The sequence below is a fragment of the Ornithodoros turicata genome, unplaced genomic scaffold (assembly GCF_037126465.1).
Source record: "Ornithodoros turicata isolate Travis unplaced genomic scaffold, ASM3712646v1 ctg00000850.1, whole genome shotgun sequence".
NCBI lineage: Eukaryota > Metazoa > Arthropoda > Arachnida > Ixodida > Argasidae > Ornithodoros > Ornithodoros turicata.
In genome coordinates, this window is record NW_026999405.1 from 412,259 (window position 1) to 437,507 (window position 25,249).

A 25,249-nucleotide genomic window follows, 5' to 3' on the forward strand; every position below is an offset into this window, starting at 1 on the left:
GGGTCAATACACCCAATAAACACCCTTCTTTTAACGATGAAAGATGGAAGTCACTGAAAAGGTTAGCCAGCTCTAGGACTCGAACCCATATCTTCTGGATTACCGGTCCAGGGCTCTACCAATTGAGCTACACTAGCACACCTTCCCAGCGACTTCCAGGGTGCGCCATCTGAAGGGACAAACCAGCCACTCTCTCTCTCACTCATCCTCATTTTCACTCTTACATTTTTGCTCACTCATACACACATTCACACGACGGGATCGATGCAAGTGGCAAAAGTTGAACATGAGAGAACTGATGTTCTGAGGCTGGAACAACTTAGAAGAGACAAATACATGTTCCAGCCTCAGAACATCAGTTCTCTCATGTTCAACATTTGCCGCTTGCGTCGATCCCGTCGTATGAATGTGTGTATGAGTGAGCAAAAATGTAAGAGTGAAAGGAGGATGAGTGAGAGAGAGTGGCTGGTTTGTCCCTTCAGATGACGCACCCTGGAAGTCGCTGGGAAGGTGTGTTAGCTTAGCTCAATTGGTAGAGCCCTGGACCTGTAATCGCGAAGATGTGGGTTCGAGTCCTGCAGCAGGCTAAGGTTTTCAGTGACTTCCATCTTTCATCTTTAATACAGAAGTGTCGTCTTTTCTAGTGAGGTAGTTTCTTTTCACAAGACATAAGTGCAAGGCAAGAGGTTGTAGGGGCACATGATGGTAGAGTCTAGCATTGCTTTTGCCACTTCACATATGTATATTCACTGTTATTCGTGTGCACATGTATGACTACACTACGTATGCATTAACAATTGAAGAATTTAACAATCTACACTATGAACTGTATATGTTGGTGGGCTAGATGGTGCATTGCAGTACAGAGGAATGCGCTAGAATAGACGACCACAAGCTAGATACAGACAGGGCGAGCGCTTTCCTCGTCCTGTCTGCATCTACCTTGTGGTCGTCTATTCTAGCACATTCCTCTGTACTATCACTATGAAATTTGTAGCTCCCAGTCATATTCAGCTTTTACAGAAAAGCTGGATTCCGATTTCAAATTCTCATCGTGGGATCCCAGACGGCTTTGATACCAGTTGCTTATCAATTATTGACTTTTCTTTTCTTTTTCGTTGTTTTCATGTGAGTGTACTTCCTGTGTAATTGAATTTACCCACTACTGAAATGGTTTCAGAAGAGGTAGCAGTATCTTGAAATAAATAAACTAAATATTAGACGTCCAAGCGTATATAACTGTACTTCATGTGCGATTGTTATGCTAAAGCATAACTTCCATGAAGACTCTAGTTACACGAGCTCTGTAAGACTGGCGTTTGCGAATAACATGGTAACATGTCTCTAACTGTAAAGATGAGAGGTATAGTCGTGAATGCTGCAGACATGGTGGCATCTTACAAATTGCTTATCATGTCCTACATGACAAATATTAAATACGAAGTGATTTGAGCAATAATTCCTGAGTACGGAATTAATTCAGAGACTGACCATGTCACTCATGGCGACAGTCACATAAATTGCCCATGACCAGAATTCAGGGACACCTCCTTTGATGCACGTTCTGCCTGATAGCAGAAGAACATGTAGGAAAGCCAACTTGAAAGCAAAGTATGAGGCGAGGAAGAAGGAAGATGGAAAGAGGCGTGGGCAGACGAGAAAGGGAACATCAGATATCGCGCGCGGAGCCTGGCTATCAGCAGCAATTGCCTAAGGCAGAAGCAGAATGAAAACGTGATAATCAGTTCTTTTACCAATCCTTTCTTTGCTGTACTCTGCTGCTCATAATTCTGGGCTGCTACTCGTAGCGTGTGGAATGGGATGACCGGCACTCGTAAGGCTGGTCAATATACACTTTTGTTCTCTCTGTGGGAAATGGGGATGCCGTCGACGATTAGAAATGTGCGTCCTGTGGGGACTTCTACGGGGACCGTGCCGGTGTATGTGTGACAGCGTCGGAGGAAAACCTCAGAAATTACCCTACAGGGACATAGAGCCAGTACGGCATTATTAAGCCAAAACTCTGACGCTCTCGCCCTGCCGTTACTCTCATAACTCCCACTACAAAAAAATAAAAATAGAAAATATATGAATATAATAATATTAAATAAAAAACACTAAGCAGGCCGCGGATCGAACCAGGGCCCTGGAAAGCTATAACCAAAATCGTCATCAGTGAGCCAACACTGCCCGTTGCGTCAACTTCACGAATTAAGATACAGACGCTTCGACTGACACACTGAGCTTGTCAACATTTGTCGTGGGAACAACATTGCAGCAGCCCACAGTTGCGCACAAAGTTGCAAAGCGTAAGAGACAACTTCAGCTTTCATGTCTGACATGGGCATTTTCTGCAGAACCCATTGTTTTGGCCGAGTGCGAGAAAAATAGCACACCAATGCATTCTGCCACGAAGCCAACACGGCGAAAATAAGTCCTCCAGGAACAAAACTGTGACGTTCTTGCGCTTCCATTCCACTTGTACGCCATCGAAGGACCTCTCACAACAACACCCATGTGTGGGCATTTCTTTCTCAAGCTCAGGGTCAACAGATATTCTAACAAAACCAGATGGGATGCGTTGCTTCAATGGAGGGCAGCGAGTACGCCGGCCACGCCAACTTTAAGAAGCTGTTTTCCGCACTTCTTGGAATGCTTTGGGAAGTTATTATCAGTGTGTGCAGTATAATTACTTGAACATGCACTGTTGTGTTGTCAGATGTTCTTAAAACCTAACGAAAATTGGTGATAAACAAAAAGTATACTCCTAAAATTTTCTCAAGTACGTTAACACAAACGAATTAATCGAATAGCGACATCTTAATGATTAATATGACATGAGATAACGCTTCAAAATTCGTGTTCCACCCGCGGGCGCATAATGTGCCAATCATGCTCTCAAAATTATATCTAACTCAAGAAATGAGGTGAAAAGCAGTTACTAAATTTAAATAAGCAGAGAAAAGTTCAACTGACGCGCCAAGGTCACTTCCCTGCTACACACCGCTGCAACGCGGAGAAGCCACCTTGACTGTTTCCGAATTTTTGCATTTGGGCCAAGTTTGCCATGCAAGGGAGCCGCAGACGATTGAGTGACTCTGAAACTTGTTCTAAATATTGAATCTAGAGGCACCCTACAACGCATATCAACAGGAATATTAGAGTGCATCATACATTACCAGAGATATTAAGCGAGGAAATCGTTTCCTGCGTGAAAATCCCCATACCTCCCATGTATTCACGGTCCGAATTGCGGGATGTCTGGGGAACCAAATGTATTTCATGTACAGCGATATTTTTCGTTTGTATAAGCTTAGAATAGATGCCTGAACGTGTATCCTTGGGGATATTCCGATACCTTGGATAGAACAGCTGCTACAGCACTTTTCTATTGTCTTGGCGGCAAGTTTCACTCAATGGTCGCGAGAGGGCGCAAGGCGTCGCTGTCCACGAAAGCTGGGAATGTCTAACACTTTTACACCCCATGGGCTGAGTTGTCAGTTGAAATAGCACTCTATAGAGGGATAAGGTGAATGCACCCACTGAATTAATTTCTAGGACTACTGCTATGCCCTCAATCTTCAGACTCCCGAAACAACATTTCTAAGTGGCAATATGTGCTCTGGTATTTCTTCTGCGTCAGCATGGTGTGCAACCACATGACTCCTGGAGCTTTCGTGTGCATGTTTTTGTGCTACGCTGCTCATTAAAAACAAAATCCAGATGCAAGACATGAAATGCAGTATTTTGGAGCGTGCTACACGACGCAACATGACATGGGAGTGTGTGGTTCAAAGAAAGCTTCTTGAAAATGCAGAGAATCCCATAAAAAGCAAAAACTGTGATTGGTATTTTGCTTTACATCGCTCTTCGTTTCCATAACATTGTCGACGGCATTCACATTGATAAATGGTACGTAAAACTTGTCCCATAGCATTATGCGGTTTCTCAAATACATAGCATGCTTTTTCAAAATACAGAAACCGACACTGAAGATTTTTGTTTAAGTTTAATTTGTACAAGCTTTCGCGTGGAGGTCCACGCTTCCTCAGGTACAAAGTCAAGTGGTGACACACATAAGTATATATAGTATAGCCATATACATGACTAAACATACAGCTGTACAAAGAAAGGGAAGGGGAAGGAGGTATGGTGCCACATGTCTGTGCACAATGAATAGCTGGGCAGACGGATAAGTGACCTCTAACCGTTTAAGAACAGTAAAAGGTGTTATTGTGAACAAAAAGGCTCGCCAACCCAGTTTCGCGGAAGGGGGGGTCAGGAGTATGGGAAACGAGTGGCCCAGAATGGACAAAGGGGAAGGTTACGGATTATCTAACGGAGTGCCAGACGATGACTGAAGCGAAGATTCAAGAATTGTGCACAAATAAATATAGATATATAACTATTAACTTGGCATAAGCGGATATAACGAGCCAGGACTAAGATTCAGACCATTTGGTGTGAGACACTTGAATTGCGAAATTAAGTAGGACTCCCTATTCTTACGTTTGATGTCGGTGCGGAACCCAGATTCTAACAATATAATTTTCAAATCAGTTTCAAAATCGTGATTAGGTTGATTGAAATGAATGGCGACAGGAGTTTGGCGGGCATTTAGGATATCAAATTTGTGGCCGTAAAATCTTTTTCTCATTGTGTTGGAGGTTCCACCGATGTATTGTGAATTGCACTTGCAGCAGAATATCAAGTAACAAATATTGGGTGAATTACAGTGGAGTGAATGACGAATTTTCAAACAGAAGTCACCTAAAGTACTACGGGCAATAGTGGACGGCGCGATAAATTTACAGGTAAATTTAATTTTTTTGATCACTTCAATTCTCTGCATAGCAAAATTAAATTTACCTGTAACTATTCAAGGTCATCGATCAACTTCCTTGATGTGACAGTGTCATGTAAATGTGGTAGGCTGACCACTGAACTATACAAGAAACCAACGGACAAGCGCCAATATCTCCACTATGAAAGCTATCATCCTAATCACCAGAAAAGGAGTATTCCATATGGTCAGTTCTTGCGCCTGAAACGAATCTGCTCAGATCAGACTGATTTTGTAAAACATGCTCAGCAAATGGTATCTGATTTCCAAAAAGAAATTACCCACTTGAACTCATTCATGACTCTGTTGCCAAATCATCTAGCCTATCCAGGGAGTCCTTATTCACCCCGAAACGCAAAGAAGACTTAAGTAATGTAGTTTTATCCACTACATATCATAAATCACTTGTCAATACCAATTCCATTCTTAGACGCCACCTCAATATATTACATGCTGACGAGCAATTAAAGGAAGTTTTTCCGACTCCCCCATTAGTAGCATTCCGTAGATCCAAAAATTTGCACGACATCCTCACGTCATCATGCATCATGAAGCGCTCGCCGGGTTGTTATCCCTGTGGTAGTGCACGGTGCCAGACGGGTGTAGGAAAAAACGGTCCCGGAAATAACGGTCCCGGAAAAAATGGTCCCGGAAAAAACGGTCCCGGAAGAAAGGGTCCCACTGGCAAAGGGCGGAAAAAAAGGTCCCGCAGGCATGGAATGGTTTTGCCATTGCTTGTGCACAAAATCGCATCTTTGGTGTGACAGATGATGCTCCTCAGACAGAGATAGTTATTATGTTTTGTGAATACGGTGTTTTATTTGCTCTTTTTTTTTCTTGCTTTGAATTGCCCAGTTGTAGGACCTGACTGTCCCGCTTGACTAAAATTCCTACCCCAAAGTCGGCAATAACTCGATCGGTGGCTGGCTTCGGGTAATAGCTTCGGTTGGCGCTTACACTTGACGTCATTCTCTTTTCCGGCTTTGGCCGGAGTTCTTAGACCTAGGTCAGTGAACGTTTTGTCTGTGTAACCTACTCTAGCCTAAGCATGGTACTGGTGTAAAGCTTTATGTCCTTCGGTTAGCGCTTACACTTGACGTTATTCTCTTTTCCGGCTTTGGGCGGAGTTCTTTTTGTCTGTGTAATCTACTCTATCCTACACTCTTAAAAATGAACTTCACCACATAGCACGCTCCTAGCCAACCATCACCCCGAATGACAACTTTCTCGCCTTAGATTTGTTGAAAACGGGAGGAGGAGCCTATTTTGTGCCGTGCATAATGGACACAAAATAGGCTCCTCCTCCCATTTTCAACAAATCAGCTGCGAGAACGTTGTCATTCGGGATGATGGTTGGCTAGGAGCGTGCTATGTGGTGAAGTTCATTTTTAAGAGTGTAGGCGTGGTCAGGAGGAGGCCTCGAATAAAAGTATGCGGGTTATACCAGTGGGGCGGGGGTATATGTTTACTGAAAAAAACAAAAAACAAACTAATAATGATAACTACAAGGAAAGGTGCGAAGCCGGTTCGCTACTCCTTAAACACAGAAAAGAACACGGGAGTGACAATAAAAAACTTGTTTCAGCAATAGTTCATAGACTGTTCATGCACGGTATGCACGAATGTACTAATAGTATTCAGAAGAATGTGCGGGAGAAAGAAAATAACGGCTGGGTCCGGTACCATTTTTTCCTGTCTTACTATAGCAGTGTGACATGTAATTGCCCGCTGTTTTTGTTCTTGACTAAATCCAAGCGTATTTGTGCACTAATGTCATCTGTCCCGCACCGATCGAGTTACTGCCAACTTTGGGGTAGCAATTTTAATCAAGCGGGGTAGTCATGTGCTACTACTGCGCAATTCACTACGCAATTTATAATTTGTAATGTATTGAATGTCTAAATAAAGCACTTATCTATCTAAAAATTCAAAGCAAAAAAAGAAAGAGGAAAATAATACACAGAGTTCACAAAATATGATACATATATCACCTTCACACCAATGATGTGTGTTTAAGCGATGGCAAAGCTATATCGCCTGCCTGCGGGACCATTTTTTCCGCCTTTTGCCAGTGGGACCCTTCTTTCCGGGACCCTTTCTTCCGGGACCCTTTTTTCCGGGACCATTTTTTCCGGGACCGTTTTTTCCGGGACCGTTATTTCCGGATCCCGTGCCAGACCTGTAAATTTATCGCGCCGTCCACTATTGCCCGTAGTACTTTAGGTGACTTCTGTTTGAAAATTCGTCATTCACTCCACTGTAATTCACCCAATATTTGTTACTTGATATTCTGCTGCAAGTGCAATTCACAATACATCGGTGAAACCTCCAACACAATGAGAAAAAGATTTTACGGCCACAAATTTGATATCCTAAATGCCCGCCAAACTCCTGTCGCCATTCATTTCAATCAACCTAATCACGATTTTGAAACTGATTTGAAAATTATATTGTTAGAATCTGGGTTCCGCACCGACATCAAACGTAAGAATAGGGAGTCCTACTTAATTTCGCAATTCAAGTGTCTCACACCAAATGGTCTGAATCTTAGTCCTGGCTCGTTATATCCGCTTATGCCAAGTTAATAGTTATATATCTATATTTATTTGTGCACAATTCTTGAATCTTCGCTTCAGTCATCGTCTGGCACTCCGTTAGATAATCCGTAACCTTCCCCTTTGTCCATTCTGGGCCACTCGTTTCCCATACTCCTGACCCCCCCTTCCGCGAAACTGGGTTGGCGAGCCTTTTTGTTCACAATAACACCTTTTACTGTTCTTAAACGGTTAGAGGTCACTTATCCGTCTGCCCAGCTATTCATTGTGCACAGACATGTGGCACCATATCTCCTTCCCCTTCCCTTTCTTTGTACAGCTGTATGTTTAGTCATGTATATGGCTATACTATATATACTTATGTGTGTCACCACTTGACTTTGTACCTGAGGAAGCGTGGACCTCCACGCGAAAGCTTGTACAAATTAAACTTAAACAAAAATCTTCAGTGTCGGTTTCTGTATTTTGTTTATGTGATCTACAGGACTTGACTCCCCTCTTCGTATACGCTTCAGCATGCTTTTTCCTAAAAAAAATAAATGTTGTGCGCATTTCCTTGCTAAGACGGCTGTAGAAACGTCAGTCAATTTTTCCAAAATAATTGGCTCTACACTGGGCACGGGCTGTAAAGGGGCTAACGCAGACGCAACTTGATACAAATTGTTCGAGCTCACAAAACACAAACGACGAATTCCAGTCACAACATCGCACAGAGCTTCGTTCACGAAGGTGGTGGTGGTGGTGGTGGTGGTGGTGCTGGTGGTGGTGGTGGTGATAGGGCTTGCCGTTGTCGGCCTCACGTATGTGGGCAACGTCACGACTCATGCCCTGGGGGAATGTGCGTCCTGGGCCGACTTCTAAGGGAACTGTGCCGACATATGTCTGAAAGTGTCTGAGGAAACCCAGGAAAAACCCCAGACAGCACAGCTGGCACCGGGATTCGAACCCGGGTACCTCCCAGTCTCGACGTGACATGTTCGTTCACGAAGGGGTTCGCAGCTGCTGCCTGCACTGTTTACTCATCGCGGAACCAGTGGAACCCGGCTGTCCGCCATCTTCAAGCACAGATACGTGAAGCCACGAAAAGCCGTAGCCGGAATCCACTGACACGCATACACGTCACAATGTCCGTTCGGGTGCATCTACGTCATAAAAATGGCTGAGCCCATGTGAGTTTCGGAATGAATTATTTGTTGTTTTTTTTTTTACAGGGGACACTACCAAACTTGGAGTATGAAGGTGCATGTCGGGGAGAGTTGGGTGCGGGCATTCAGATTATCACATTTTCGACTATGTAGGATATCGGCATAGCTGACCTGTAATCCCCCCCCCGCCCCCCTCCCAGAAGGGAAATGAATCTCCGATTTGGCGGGAAGCACACGGCATTGAACAAAAGAATCTTTGAGCTTGCCTTGAGTTACCTACGAACCAGTTTCTCAAGACGTTACTGGAGCTCGAAAGCCAGCGAAACAGTACCATATAGTTACGGTAACGAGTTACCCTAACACTCATATAAACGACTCCACTCGTCTTGTTTTCAAATGTTTATTTTTACCTATTATTTATTTATTGATTTTGGAATATTATTTAGTCCCTGGATGGCCCCTATTAGGAATCGGGCAAAACAAAAAGAGAAAGAAGTCAAACTGGAAGTACAAAAGAATATATACAGATGGACAATAGAACCAGAGTGCACAATAATTTTACTGGAACGATAACAACGGAATAAACAAAGTCGCCGAGACTACACTCTTAATCTGGTTGCTTTTAGGGTCACGTTGACAATGCTGTGACATATAATTTAAGAGTTACACTACTTTTTTGACAAGATTACAGCTTTCTATACGTCACAGCAGAGGTACTCGTCGGTAACCCGTCGGTACAAGCCCCACGCCAGATGGTGTAACTTGTAAATATTTGTGTTTCCTACCCATAGAAGTAACGGCGATGTTACTTGTAGTTTCACCCTCACTTGAACTGGCCTTGGCCGCGCGCTGTACACGTGGTTTTTGCCCTCTCGTTCTTCATCATTCGCCCCTCGACATGCAACTGCCTGAAACTGCCTGAAAAATGGAAAGGAAGATGTATGTTATGTGAGGTGGGGGGGGGGGTGATGGCAGGATAGGCTCGCCGTTGTTGGTCACACAGAAGTGGGCGTCCTCACGACTATAGCCAAAAAAAAAGAAAGAAAAAGAACGCAAAGCAAAACAAAACACAAAGGAAGGACAAACGGATGGAGGATAGAGGAGGTTGAAGGATGGGGATGCGGTGAGGTGCACGAGTTCATCGGGGAGAGTACAATATTAGATGGGTCGATCAGCAAGGCCTGTCTTCAGCAGGAAGAGAATGAGGTTTCTTGCTTTGGCGCAACGTTCGGCAGAAGAACCAGCGGGGTAGAGGATGTCCGCTAGCGTGCCCGAGGTGGAGCGAGGGAGATGTGTTTCGCGCGCAGAATGGTATGCTCGGCAGTCTCGCAGGATGTGTTGGATTGTTTCCGGTTGTTGACAGTGGCCAGAGCAGGCGTCACCCCTAGAGCCTATCTTGAACAGCTGAGAATTGGTGAACGCACACCCAGTGCGGAGCCTATGGAGCATGGTCTGGATGCTTCGAGGAAGATTTTTCATGGGAAGAGGGGGAGCGATTATGATGCATGATGTCCCATATTCCAGGGTGGCGCAGTTCAACAAGGAGCTGAACAGACATCTGCCTGTCGGCGGCGTCCGGTGTTGGCAAAACATTGCTGCAGCCCATGTGTGCCGAGGACGCCAGCTGGTCCGCCCTTTCGTTGCCGCCGACACCCACGTGGGACGGTACCCATTGGAAGGCGATATCGCCTCCGGCTTGTTTATGCTGGGCGCACGATCTTCTGATGCTTCGCGCTAAGATGTTGTCACACATGGGGTTCATCACGTCCCATAGAGCGCTTCTCGAGTCTGTGAGTAGAACTGCTCTGGCAAACCCTCGCACCTGAACCGCAGCAGCTGCATGCAGGAGAGCCAGGAGCTCAGCAGTCGTGGAGGATATCGGGTAACGCGATGATCTCCCTCGCCAGGACACGTTCACTGACGGGATGTGGAAGGCACACGTGGCACTTTTGGTTCGATCGTCAATAGAGTCATTAGTGAATACCAGAGTTTGTGAGTGGTAGACGTCAGTTATGAGGTTCTCAGCAGCCATTCTAGCGACCAGGGGGCTACATTCCCTCTTACACCCGGTACAAACTCTCGCCATGGCACCGAAGGTAACCCAGCAGGATGTTGAGGCGATCGCTCACTGTGGGCCAGGGCGCTAGCAGCGTATACGCTGGCCAAGCGGCCGAGAGACGTGTGTGACCTTTTTACGAGGGCAGAAAAAAGAGAGTGCTTGCTTCTGGACGTGGCCAAATTGTCTAAGTGGCAGAGCCCCCTAAACTCGGAGTGGATACTGACAGGCTTTTCCTTGGCTTCCAGGTAGGTCTGGGTAATTCCATAAAAGCTGGGTATACCAAGTGCCGTTCTTATCCCTGCCCGATGGAGCCGCTCAAGAGCCTGCCATTGTGAAGGTCCCAGATCCACGTACGGCGACACGTACAGGATACGCGAGAGAATGAGGGCTTTGTGTAGCGTGAGCAGCGAACTTGAACTGCAGCCCCATGATTCGCCACTGATCCTTCGGAGTAAATTAAGAGTCTTCTTGCCTTTACACACCGTTTTGGCTTACTAGCCTAGACCAGCGTAAAGAGCTGTCAATGGTGACGCCACGATAACGACAAACCTCACATCGTGGGATGGGGGTGCTGTTGATGGAAAGATTAGGGAAACCCTTGCCCACGTACTTTCGGCGGGGAATGCAAACCAAGAATTGAGACTTTTCTGGAGATACAACAAGCCCCCTTTCAAGAAGTGCCGCACGGAGGCCGTTCAATGCAATTTCGGCGGTGTCACGAAGCTTCTCCTTGTTGTCTCCCACAACGCGGAGGCAGATATCGTCCGCGTAGATGGTAAGCTGAAGGGTATACGGAGATGGGCGAATCCTGCGGTGGACACCGGCCATGATCAGGTTAAATAGAGTAGGAGAGAGAACACTGCCCTGTGGGACCCCACGTTCGAACTTTTTCTTTGAGCTCATGCGCCCATTAACGCACACATGGAATGTACGGGCAGAGAGAAAGTCCCAGAGGTATCTCAGCAGGCGGCCCTCGATACAAGCACCTTGTATCGCAGCCAAACATGCTGCGTGAGTGACAGAGTCGTAGGCCTGCTTTACATCAAGGAACAGTGCGAGGGCAAATGCATTTGACTCCCTTGCCGCTTTGAGCGATGTAGTCACTTCTGCGATGGCGTCAGATGCAGACCAACCCTTTCGAAAAGCTGTAATGTGTTCGGGGAAGTGATTGTCGCGCTCCAGGACCCAACACAGCCTCTTGTGAATTATCCGTTCCAATAGCTTGCCGACACATGAGGTTAGAGCAATAGGACGGTAGGAGGACAACTGCGAGGGGGGTCTACCCTTCTTGAGTTTTTATGTGAACAATTCATTAACACACGAAGAGATACAATAGGAGCGCGCACGTATACGCAACGAACATGTCCGCCCAACGAACCTGTTCCCTCATGCCGTGTAAAAGCAACGCTTAACACCGCATCAGTCGCAGAAGGAAGAACAGGCATTGAGTAAATAACAGAAAATAGAGTAACGTTCGGAAGACAGCGAAAGGAAATAGCAAGAGGGCAAACGACAAGTCAAATGGGAAAATGAGAACTACGTTTTAATATCGTACCTTGGAAATATATTGATTGGATATAATGTATGAGCTTGAAAATTGCTTCAGGTGAGTTTCAGTGAAATTCGCTGTCCTTCTAGAAATTCTAGAAGATTCTGTTCTAGAGATCTTGCAGCGTAACGATTTTGCGTCAGTAGATTAGATCCCAAAACGAGGCACACTTCCCGATTACATTAAGTGACCTAGGTCCTCTTCCCTCACGCCATGAATGTTCCTGACTGTTCATTTGATTGATTGAATTAATGCGTTAAAAGTTAATTTGCCGACAAACTGAACTGAGAACACGGGCGCTAAAGTGCACCTACATCCGCAAATCATTTCTTTCTGGTGTTGCTGTAACAAGTATGTGCAATTGGATTTTGTACAGAAGAATGGTTGTAAATATACGTAACGAAAAAAACTACTGCCTGTCATTTCTTGTGGTTCGTGTACACTGACATAAATGTCATCACCACATTATACAGGTCGCTATTGAAGGCCAGTCACAAACACCGACGCCTGAGACGGACGTAACTGGCTCTAAAAGTTAGTTCTTTTGTGACAAACTAGAGGCATGAATCGCATCAGTCTCAGAGATCAGTCTTTGTGATTGGCATTTAATAGCGACCTGGTCGCAGAAATTGAGGTACAGTGCAGGACAAAGGATTACGGGACACGATGTCGGCGTAATTTTTCTTCAGCGTGATACTGTGCCTGTGGCAGGGGGAGTTGAAAACAGAAGACCAATCCGTTACTGCTTCTGCTTTGCACTTGTCCGTACGTGTCGGCTGCGGTAGTGTCACGCTGAAGAAAAAGTACGCCGACCTCGCATCCCGTAAACTTTTCTCAGGCACTGTATCCTTCGCATCAAGGTAACAGGAATATACTTCCTTAAAGCAGAGGGTACAGAATTCAAGGCAACAGTGATCTCAACAGAAAGGTAACGGTGATATTTTAAGAGGTACACCGTAGCTTTTATTCACAAGAAACGAAAGGGAACACTTAACAATTCTAAATATAGAAAATTTCTTGGGTATATTCTTTTTTTTTTTTTTGCCTTTGCTATAAGGGTACGAAGCTAAGAGTGTACTTGTGATGCAACGGCAATGCAGTTTAATCACGGATCCTGCGAGGGAAAATGAAAATTGACAGACGGTAAAGCAGGAGACGGGTTATGTTAGCGGCGCAGTCTGATAGTTTCTTGCTGGTAAACCTCGCAAAACTACATAGGACTACATGTGACAGGGAACGCTAGATAATTTGATTTTTTTATTTAACTCACGGTAAAACGAACGACACGGTTTCTCGAGCAACCGCGATATATCTACCCGGCTGACTCTTGACGGCTGCGTAGCCGACTCGTTTATTTTTAGACGCAGTGTTGCGCGAATCCAATGTAGTTTTGCCCCCGTGCAACGACGAGCAATGCATAACTGGTGGCTGCTTCCGCACAGTGTTGCCCGTTGGTTCTTAGAGTTTCAAAGAATTTAAAAAAAAAAGAAGAAGAACATGTTGGCCTGGCGGACGATAAAGAAAGATGTCCGTCCCGCTCAATACAAACAAGATTATGCAGAATCTGATACAGGAGTTAGAGGCGATATGCCTTCCTCCTGACGTGTAAAATCCGAGCCCAACATAGAGTTTAGTTTTTCGCTTCATATTTACTTTTTACTTATTTTTTCAAACTTTGTCATCGATGATAAGCCGCTGTTACACGAAGGCGACAAAATCCCATCGAATCGAGTTATCACGTTCTCTCGCACCTATTCCGTCAGGTTCGTTGGTTGATGTGGCTCTGTCGGAGATGATTTGTTGCGATAACTCGATAGGACACGTTTTGGTCGCATTCATGCAAACGCAGCTATATAAAGTGTTACCCCCGAATTCGCAGATGTGACTTGACTTGACGGGGTATCTTCGCTTGTGCAAGTCCGCTCCAGGACCTGTCTTCGCTCAAGACTGTTTGCGCCTTTCATGAAGCCACCCGCTGGCTTACTTCCTCGACTGTGTCTGAGGGCGAGGTTTTCGTACAATTTTGCACTTAAAATTTGCGTTGGAGTTTGAAAACACGACTATTCTTAACGTCAAGACCAACGAGATAGAGAGTGTAATAGCAGCGATGGCCGGTGGTTAACTACATGTAGTTTAACTACTAGTTAAACTACCTGATTGCAGTTAAAAATTAGTTATCAACTGCTTGCAGAACTGTAGTGCCAACTACTAGTGAAACTACTATTTCGAGTAGTTAATTACAGTACTTAGGTTACTGCAGGTGCCAACTACTTCCGATTTTGCTTCGGACTCTTACCTTGAGCTACTTGTTTGATGAGGACGGAGGTGCAGAGCAATTTTGCAGTGCATATCTACTAGATATTCACTTTTAAAGGTACTGTAAAGCAGTAGACAAGCATGATATGCCGGTGATGTGACTAGAGACTTTGTTGCTTCTAAATGCCAAATGCGGAACCATACGACCGACAACGCGCTATAAATATTTTTAATTTGCCATGAAAGATGCGGCGTAGTGGAGCGGTGCGACGCCTGGTGTCAAACAACCTCCTGTACAGCGGGCAACACTGCGAATTGGTATTACACACTATTACATCGGAACTTAGTTATTTTAGTAACCATATTATTAGTTTTCCTGTTCACCTATGCATTCTGACACCCCTGTTAACAGTTTAACCTGTTAACCCCTGTTTTTGCGAAGTAACCCAGTGCTGGCCGCTGTTCGATGGAGGCTCTCCCTACTTCTCTGCTGCGCCTGCGCGCTCCTTCTGTTCGTAGGCCTCTTTCGAACGAACAAACTCTCTCTGTGAACCTCTGTGAACAAACAAGTCCCGAGGCTGTCTGGCTTCTTGAACGTCTGACACATTTTTTTCAACGGCTCAGCATTTCATTTCAGTTCGCTTATCCGTTTATCCTCAGCTGTGGATCGTTGTGTGGGTTGCGGGGGCGGATTTTATGGTGGATCGTGGTGGATTGTTATGTCGGGCCCAGTGTTATACGCATGCAATGTGGTTGCCGCCGTATGTGTCAGGAGTACGGACTCATTTCGAATACCTAGTACAGTGTTGCCCGTATTCTTTAATTGTAATTTTCTAATTAATTGCACCGTCGATTGGAATGAAACTTGCGCATCTTTTGTCCTGGTGGCTTGGACTCTCGAATAGCTACACTAAATGACATTTGATAGGTACTGCTTTACAGTACCTTTAATGCTTGTCTAGTGAAGCCTCAATTGCTGTGAAATAATTCTGCAACTTAGTTTATCACGTAGGCACAGAAAGAATCCCGCCGCTTTGTATTTGACGATCGTAGTGTCCTAAGTAATATCTTGGTTACCGTCCTGGTGTCCACATGACCGCATAGGATGGCTACGTGATCATCATCGCGGCTAAGCGAAAATATTTTACGGTCCACAGTGACGCAGTCGGTACCCACCACAATATTTGTGCGTGGCGCATTGATCTGTGACGAAGGAGCCTGAGTGTAAATCTCGTACATAGTCCGTCGTATGTTGTACAGTTCCTTTATAGCGGAAGCTTTCACCCCAAAGGAAATATTTCGTCAGCAAGCTCTTTTGTCAGTGCATAATAAAGTGACAGGCAGTAGATTTTACGACAGTACGTGAATTAAGCGACGTAGGCACAAGAGTATATTTTAAATATCATTATCACTGCTTGTGATTCATATTTGGATGTCCCAGAACACTGCAATGCATTGCTGTTGATGGACAACGTTAAGTAGCTATAGATGTAGTTAAAATACCTTGCAGTAGTTAAAGTAGCAGTTTTAACTACGCCCCTGAAAAGTAGTTGAAGTACTAGTTAAACTACTCCATTGGGAAGTAGTTAGTAGTTATAGTTAACTACTGTAGAAGTAGTTAGTGGCCATCACTGGGTAATAGATTGATAGACCGGCAGCCACGTCTGAAGCCATCCTGGATGGCGCCATGTTGACCTCACCTTGCCTTGTTTGCAGATGTCGGACATTAGAGATACATTCGGTAGCCGTCTTTTCGCGCGTACGCTTCGAGGTCCAGTTGCATTTATTATTTCCCTAGTGACGCCCACAATTTTTCCCACACCTACTGAAGAAGTCGTTGAATTGCAAAGCGTGCGCGTTCAAACCTGCATCCAGCTACTGCTGTGACATAGCGAGATGTACGAATAACACCACCAGGTCCATCTGTGAGCTGTCTCATAAGGAACCGGGTTTATAGCGAATTCGCCTGATTGTTTTCGTGCAGAAAAAGTTGCACTCGCTCGAGTGCGCATGTTTTGCGCAGCCGCTTTAGCTCAACTTACGTTGCCCATTCGCGTTTCATTGGTCCTTCGCTTCGCTCTTGGCTCATTTTTGCCTTGAAAGAAGGAGTGCGAGACAGAAATGAAAGTGTCGTCTACTGGCATCAAACCTTGGGAGCCCCGCAAAGGCGGTTGCGTACTGTATTCCCTCTGTATCTCGATGGTCAAGGCTCAGAATATATGTTACACTTGCCGTCTGGCACCAACACATGTGCAAAGGCCCTGGAAACAAATTGATGACGCAACAGCTCATGTAAAGCCAAGACGAAGCATGATTCTCTATCATGTGATTTCCCGAGATTGCCGTACCGGAGCACTACCGAAGGTGAAGCACTTGAAGGTGGTCCGAGCGCTGACTCGAAATTTCCATCACACGTGTCAACATGCGCAAGAACGCTTCAAGCCGCGGTTTCTGAAGTGTGTTTACGCGCGTCGAGGTCAAGTCACATCTATGAATTCGAGGGTTAATTCCTAAAGGCACTGGGAAGCTTCGACGGACGACTCTCGTGTACAATATGGCGCCTTCTATTGTGTGATTGTCATCCGCGACGAATAAACCGCATGTTCAACATTGGATAGGCTCAAATCCAGCAGTGAAAACGAGGGTATTTGACAAACCGGAAGTCACGCGTACGGTAGCAGTGAACCACCCTCCACGATTCTAAACGATACCGCAGTGCTTTGTTGAAAGCGTAGATCCTTGTGGTTTTGCCATCAGTTACGCAATAACGAAGTACACCAAACCTATTCCTCCGGCAGGCAACTTGACACCGCCATCATCAGTAGGTTGCCTGTAACAACGAACTAATATAGCAGTAGTGAATCATTCTCATTTTTACCGCGAGGCAAGCTACGCTAACGTATAGCCTGAGCTAACCTGATCAACGAGTGACGCACTATACTGTCGCAAGCGCGGCTTCCAGTTTCTCAAATAACCTCGTTCCCAATGTTGAATTTGAGTGCATCCAATGTAAAATATGTGTACCAGTGTTGCCAGGTCATTTAGGCGGAAATTCAGGAGGTCGGCGTCAGAAAATTCAGTAGAATTCAGTAGATGTACTAAAAACAAGGGCAAACGGTCCACGGCGACCTAACTAGTGGGCCATATGATAAATAAACATGAATTATCACGATATGTAGGCGATAGAATAAGTAAGATATACTTGTAATTTGGTGTAAACAGTAAAGACGTGCTTGCACACTGTCATTCGATCACGTACTCTCGCTCATACATATTCGCAGCTAAGTTATGCCAGTTCTTGTCTCCTATCAGTCGCTTCGTGTGCAGCAGCCCAGTGATGGTTACAGTCGAAAGCTGTTCATGAGGTTGACCTCAGAAAATATCCGTTCCACGCACGCGCTCGAATGCGACAAGCAGAGGAGGTTTACAGAGAAACTTCCTAACCACGGAAACATAAGCTCGTCGGAACTTGTCTTCATGTTTGCTATGTTACCTGGTGTCCTGTGAAATATGCATGATTCTGCAATGTATTTACTACTATACTATACTATTTATATAAATTGTTTTTATATATATTTCCTCTATCTATATTTACTATAAATTGTTTTACTTGGGCAGCTGCTCGCTTTTTTAAAGGTGACTGCTTGCAGATGCCACCTAACGCGTAGACCCAGTGGTTTACCCAGAATTTCGTCTTTGGGGGTGGGGTTGGGTTCTGCAAGGGGATGTATTTACATGCTTTTCACTCAATATTGCACAATCTCAGAGTTTAGGGGATCTCCTCCAGATTTTGGGGTGTGTAGGGGGGTGGTTCTGGATAAATCACTGCGTAGACCCCTCACTATGTCAAAAGTACATGATTTTCTCGCTCGTACGCGGACTACGATGCAACCAGACAGGGCCAGCAAACGTGAATTGGAGTTCGCTATGCAAAACCACGCTTCAGGCAAAAAATTCAGTAGATTTAAGCGCGTTTTGATCTTTTTTCAGTATTTCAGTAGACCGACTTGAAGTTCAGTAGATCTACTGAAATTTCAGTAAACCTGGCAACACTGATGTGTACCCCATTCGCGACAAGCTTGGGACGGTAACGGTGCTACTCCCATCGCGTTCGACTTCGCGAGGGTACCGCAGGAGGGCAGCACAAGTCTACGAAATCGTTTCTCATCGGTTCTCATCCTCGGGCATCTGTGGGTCGTTCCTACCACACGGAGCAGACGATGTAAATAGGGTCATCGTACAATGCTTCGCCTTTCGGCGACACTTTATCCTCGATTTGCACGTGCTAGAGGCTGATGGGTATCAATATTCTCCGTATTGTCTGATGATATCTCGTTCCCCGACCTCAACGGAATTGCACTTGAAAATTGTACGAAGTTGAACGCAGCTTGCAACACGTGGTAGACGACTATAACGACTGATCCAAATCATACAATTCTCGATTCGGACGAGATTTTTGTGTATTTCGTGTAAGAGCAGCGCATGCCCTGCGGTTGGTATCTGTCAGGTGCCCGATGAACATTTTCTAAACCAAAGAACGCTGATGTCGGGAAAGCGGCCAGTGGCGGGAACACCAATGACGCACAAAATATTTCGAAGGTCAAGGTGTTGCAACTGGGATGTAATGATACCGATGTTTGTATCGACATTGCCCATATTCTTTCCGATTAAGATTAAAAGCGCTAGAACCCCAGTACCAGGGAGCTAAAAAAGAAAAAAGAAAAAAACAGACGCAGACACATTGCAGTGTATTGCACTTTTTTTAGCTCCCTGGTACTGGGGTTTTAGCGCGTTTAATCATGATCCGCCGAGCTGCCCAATTTTAACCCTCTTTCTTTCCGATACAATTCTGTATGTTACCGATGCCCTTAACGATGTCGATGTTTTACCTGCGTGTGCATCGGTTCAAATGCCAGGATTTTAATCTATCGTTACTTACGGAATATGGATGAACAACTATAGAATATCGAACCTGCTTGCGAAACCTCATATATTTCGGTAATTATTCATATATATCGATGTAGGTTTGATACTTTTACCAATCCATCTTACAATAAAAATTCGTCTTAGAATATTTATCGGAAATATTGACAGCAGAGACAGTTTACACTACGTATAATTTAGAGGTAATAAGGTACGCTTTTGAGGCAAAATGAAGTTTTTAAAAAGATCCTGCGTTTGTTATGAAGTTTCCGAGTGCGTAGCATTCCGTTTTCCATTTTTACATATAGGCATGTTGACTTTGTGTACTCAAGTTAGACAAAGGCGTTCGTATCGTACCAATGAGACTGCTAAATCATCTCAGCAAATGTCGTAGCGTGAGCATATTACATGGATCATGCGTCCCTCACGGGCACGTCCATACTTCTCCCTCACTCACTAAAGAACTCGCATGTCCGCCCTTTCACGATCAACTTGTATTCCACATTTCTAAACAATACATCATCCGTTCCGAACTGTGGAATTCGTGACTCCTGAGAGCCGTTGTGAATCGGCATGCAGCGTGAGCGAAGGGTGTAACGTGTGACGTTCGGTTGCTCACGCAACAACATCACAACCCCTCCGTTCAGGAGGAAAGCGTGTCCTTCTTGCCCATCCACTGCATTAGGGCCACTCCAATCTCGCTTCTTTGAGGAAAAAAGATGCCCAACTCGGTGAAAGTCCGCCGCCCAAACCAGGTCAATAATCCGGGACACGCTCACTTTGGCGAGCATCCGCAAAACATCGTAGGACAGTGCCAGCACGGGTATGGGATTCCCAACGATCCTTGTGCTCGGACTTACGCTCTGGGCTCCGTTCTGCCTCGGAGGTCACGCCGACGGACCTTTTCAGGGCACGCAGGAAGTGTCCAATACGTCGTGGGAAGAGCAAGTGAACAAGTCCAAAGTGAACATCGATGCGGTGGCCAACGAGATATTCCCGTACGTGGTGGAAGGTTCCTCCGATCTGGATGTGTCGGTGGACTGTATGACTTCTCTTCTCAAAACTTTCAAGGCGTTCAGGGACCTGAAAGGATGGGCAGTTCGACGTGAGTTTGAAAGCTTGTTGCTTTACTGCTGTTGCGAACGGCTCGTTTTGTGCCCCGTTAAATCGACTGAACCAAAAGTCGGCATAGTTTCGGCAAATGTATAGTTTCACGAGATTTTAAGTAAATTTCTCTCGCATTGTTTCATAGGTGAGCGCAAAGCTTGAAAATCTGTTCCAAACTAGAAAGCGGAAAAGGCATGCGATAGTAGATAGAAGGAAAAGTCTCAGGTCGAGAGAAGCCGATACTTTGCGCAGGAAAAGAAGAATCGATGCTCGAAATATCGCTTGAACTGATCCTCCTCCAGTGTACATTTTCATCGGGTGCTTAGAGAATCTGAGACGCAGGACTACTATGAACAATAGAATAGTTTAGGTGGACACAATCTGTATCCCCATATTTGCTTTTCCAAAAATATTTCTACGCCTTCGTACCTCGTAAATTTAACTCAGAAAACTACATTTCGTGGTATTCGTAACAAAATTCCATGGTACCTATACCGCGGTAACGAAGTAATTGTGGCACTCAATATCTTTCAAATAATTTTCGTATCAACTGAATTAAACACGTGGGGTTGCAGACTGAGTTAAGAGTTCGCATGTTTCATGTATGCTGATTTTGATTTTGGGCTGGCAGAGTCTCAAGCTGTTTTTAGAGCTTTCTCTTCGATTTCCAACATCTACGTCATAGGATAAATAAATTAAACAGAAATTCAAAGATTGGATATGTCAAAGTAAAACAAAAAAATGCATGAACACTACAAGAATTCGGCATATATACCTCTTTGGAATTTATGTATAAATACTAGGTATCTTTAAGGGTGTATTGAAATACTTGCTAAATTTTGGAGTTCGATTGTAGAAATTCAATTTCTTTTAATTAAAATGAAATGAAAATATTTTTTCAAGCTGGCAAATGTAGTTGCCACACAAATGCCGTTGACCGCATATTTTTCCGTCGCCCCGTTTTTTATCAAGTCCGAATGACACGTTTTTTTAAACACCCTGTATGCAGGGTGTTTCACGAAAATCCCCGGGCAGAATAATTCGTGAACAGGTAGCGCCATCGAAGAAATTTCTTTCTGGGAAAGATCCTTGGGACATCGGCTATGAACTGAGTAGTGAACGGCTTATTTGCATACGCTCACTAATATAAACCTCCTAACTTTTAAATTTTACTTCACACGCTTACGGAACCTCTGTTTTACGCATCGGGACCTTCAGCGAAAAATATTGCAAGAAAAAAACTGCGTCGACACTTAGTGACTGTTTCGAGTAATTAATTGGTTTCGGTTTATATATTTCTTGCGCGGAGCACTGCACCAATGCGCTCTTTGGATCGGATATCCGGCTGTCAATTTCGTGTTCATCTGCCTGGTTGGCACACGGGGGTGACGGAAGATAAGGAACAGCCGCAAGACAGCAGGCGACGCTTTGATGTTCCTTCTTCTCTACAGGCTCCGCCTCCCGTTTTCAAAAAAAATGGGCGAAAACGTTGTCATTCGCGATGATGGTTGGCTAGGAGCGTGCTATGTGGCGTAGTTCATTTTTAAGAGTGTATCCTACTAGCTCACACACTCTTAAAAATGATCTTCACAGCATAGCACGCTCCTAGCCAACCATAACCTCGAATGATATCGTTATCTGCCCTGACTTGTTGAAAATAGGGGATGTACACCTTTTCTGTGAAACTTATAACTGTCACAAAAAAAGGCATACGCCCCTTTTCACCACCAGCATCATTTTTAAGAGTGCAGCACTCGCGGCCCAATCGTCATCATCCATGACAAGAGCACGCTATCTCACATACGGAACCACAGAACCCCCAGCGCTGTTGACCAGCCGTTTTGATAAGGAATATTAAATCATTTCTTGCGGCTGTTCTGATTCTTCCGTCGCCCCCGTGCGTGAACCAGGCAGATGAACATGAAATTGACGGCCGGATTGCTGATCCAAAGAGCGCATTGGTGCATTAGGAACAGCCGCGAGAGACGCTTTCATATTCCTTCTCAGAGCGATTTCTAAACAGCGCTGGCGGTTCTGTCGTTCCGTACAGCGTGCTCTTATCATCAATGATGACGAATGTGCCGCCAGCGCTGTGAACTAGTGGGTATACTCTTAAAACTTAACTACGCCACGTAGCACGCGCCTACACTTTTAAAAATGAATTTCACCGCATAGCACGCTCCTAGCCAACCATGATCTCGAATGATATCGTTATCTGCCCTGATTTGTTGAAAACGGGAGGCGTACGCCTTTTTGTGACAATTATGAACAGCATTATTGTCACAGGAAAGGCGTACGCCTCCCCTTTTCAACAAATCAGGGCAGATAACGATATCATTCGAGATTATGGTTGGCTAGGAGCGTGCTATGCGGTGAAATTCATTTTTAAGAGTGTAGCCAACCATCCGGAATGGCAACGTTCTCGTCCGATTTGTTGAAGACAGGTGGCGGAGCCTTTCTTGTTGTCCTGATGTACAGCATCACTGGTACAAAAAAAAAGAAAAAGAAAGAAAGAAATACGTACGCCTCCCATACTTATCAAATCCAAGGAGAGCACGTTGTCACCCTGCATGATGTTCCGTGATGACGGTCTTGCGGCTGTCCCTTATCTTCCGTCACCCCCGTGTGTCAACCAGGTGGACGGACACGAAATTGACAGTCGGATAGCTGACCTGAAGAGCGCATTGCTCCACGCAAGAAATATGTAAATCGAAACCGATTAATTACTCGGAAAAATCGTGTCGTAGCGGGTTTTTTCTTGCAATATTTTTCGCTTAAGGTCCCGGATGCGTGGAACAGGGGTTCTGTTAGAGTGCGAAGTAAAAGTTAAAAGTTAAGATGTTTATCTAATTAGTGAGCGTATGCAAATGAGCCGCTCACTACTCAGTTCATGGCCGATGTTCCAAGGATCTTTACCTAAAAAGAAATTTCTTGGATAGCTCCACCTGTTCAAGAATTATACAACCGGGCTTTTTCGTGAAACACCCTATACAGGGTGAAAGATGAAAGATGAAAGTCACTGAAAAGGTTACCCCACTGAAAAGGTTACACCCTATACAGGGTGTTTCACTTAAATCCCCGGGCTAAATAATTCGCGAACCGGTGCACCAATCGAATAACTTTCTTTTTTACAAGTATCTGTCCAATACCGCCTACAAGATGCGCACCGCGTGAATGAGCGGGAGGCGCTCATTATTTAAATAAAAATGCAAATGAGTTTCGTAAAAAAGCGTAACTTCTAAAGCAGGGCGCTGTCGGTACTAAAATGGGTACTACCCCTTTTGGGACCTTCAGTGGGCACCTTTCAGAGAAAAATCTGCCACCGAAGCGGGTCATTTGTTGGAGTAATTAATTGGTTTCGATTTACGTATTTTGTCGCGGCTGGTCGCGGCGAAGCGCAAAAGGACGTAATTCATTGGTGTAATTCATTGGTGTAAGGACGTAATTCATTGATGGATAAGGGAGTGAAAGAGCGTCTTTTTGCGTTTCGCCGCGACCAGCCGCGACAAAAATACGTAAACCGAAACCAATTAATTACTGCAACAAATGACCCGCTTCGGTGGCAGATTTTTCTCTGAAAGGTGTCCACTGAAGGTCCCAAAAGGGGTAGTACCCATTTTAATACCGACAGCGCCCTGCTTTAGAAGTTACGCTTTTTTACGAAACTCATTTGCATTTTTATTTAAATAATGAGCGCCTCCCGCTCATTCACACGGTGCGCATCTTGTAGGCGGTATTGGACAGATACTTGTAAAAAAGAAAGTTATTCGATTGGTGCACCGGTTCGCGAATTATTTAGCCCGGGGATTTAACTGAAACACCCTGTATATGTGTGTGTGTGTGAGAAAGAGAGAGAGAGAGAGGAAGCAGGACGAAAACTGTGCACTAATAGCTTAGGCTACCGAGGAGATATATTCCTAAGATTGCACCCCGAGTGCTTTACTGCACCTTTAACCACAGGACTGTGTAGTGTACTTGCCTACCATTTTAGAACATAACTTAATACGCTGTTAACCAGTCATAGTCCAGAATGGCATCCCCTGATTTGTTGAAAATTGGAGGTGTACGCTCACAAAGAGCTTTCCCACGAGCGATAACGGTATCGCTCTGCGCCGTAGTTGGTTTTTCAGTGCGGTAACTGGTCAAGCTTTTTCCTTTTTTTTTTCTTTTTTCGTTTTTTTGTGTGAAGGCTAATGACAGCACAGTTCCCTGTGAAGTCGGCACAGAAAGCGCTATCTCCCAACGGGTAACCAGCTGCCACGTCGGCATGTTCCGCGCCGCCTGAAAACACGGTTACCAACTCTTCTGGTCAAGCTTTACGAGTGTACTCTAGCAGACACGTTTATGAATTGCTGTACGTTGTTATTTATGGAAATGAAAAAGTTCAGTTCCACATTTAAATGTAGAGACTATTCCGGAAATGTATTTAACTACATAGAAATACACATACAGGGTGTCAAAAAACGTGTCATTCGGACTTTATAAAAAACGGGGCGACGGAAAAATACGGGGTAAAGGGCACTTGTGTGGCAACTGAATTTGCCATCTTGCAAAAATATTTTAATTTCATTTTAATTAACATAAATTGAATTTCTTTAATTGAACTCCAAAATTTTTACAGAATTAGAGAGCCTGTAGCGAACTTAGTCAGATCCACCAAGAAATCCGCTCGATATTGCAAAGGGTACTGCCCAAAAAAAGTACCGAAGTTGAGGCTTCAGAGTTTCGGGTATTCAACAGCGCACCAAATCAGTCGGAAGAATGCGCGGAGGGCAGGACATGCTCCTGCCCCATTGAAGCTACAACAGTTTA

The 25,249-nt window shown here is 44.8% G+C and overlaps 1 protein-coding gene across 1 annotated transcript in view; it reads left to right on the plus strand.

The window, feature by feature from the left end:
* Positions 1–20,155: 20,155 nt before the first annotated feature.
* LOC135375297 (O-acyltransferase like protein-like) overlaps positions 20,156–25,249 on the plus strand; it is a 30,605-nt gene continuing 25,511 nt past the window's right edge. The window contains exon 1 of the mRNA XM_064608036.1: positions 20,156–20,435. Within this exon, the coding sequence (XP_064464106.1) occupies positions 20,156–20,435 (280 nt within the window). The remainder of the gene's footprint in view (positions 20,436–25,249) is intronic.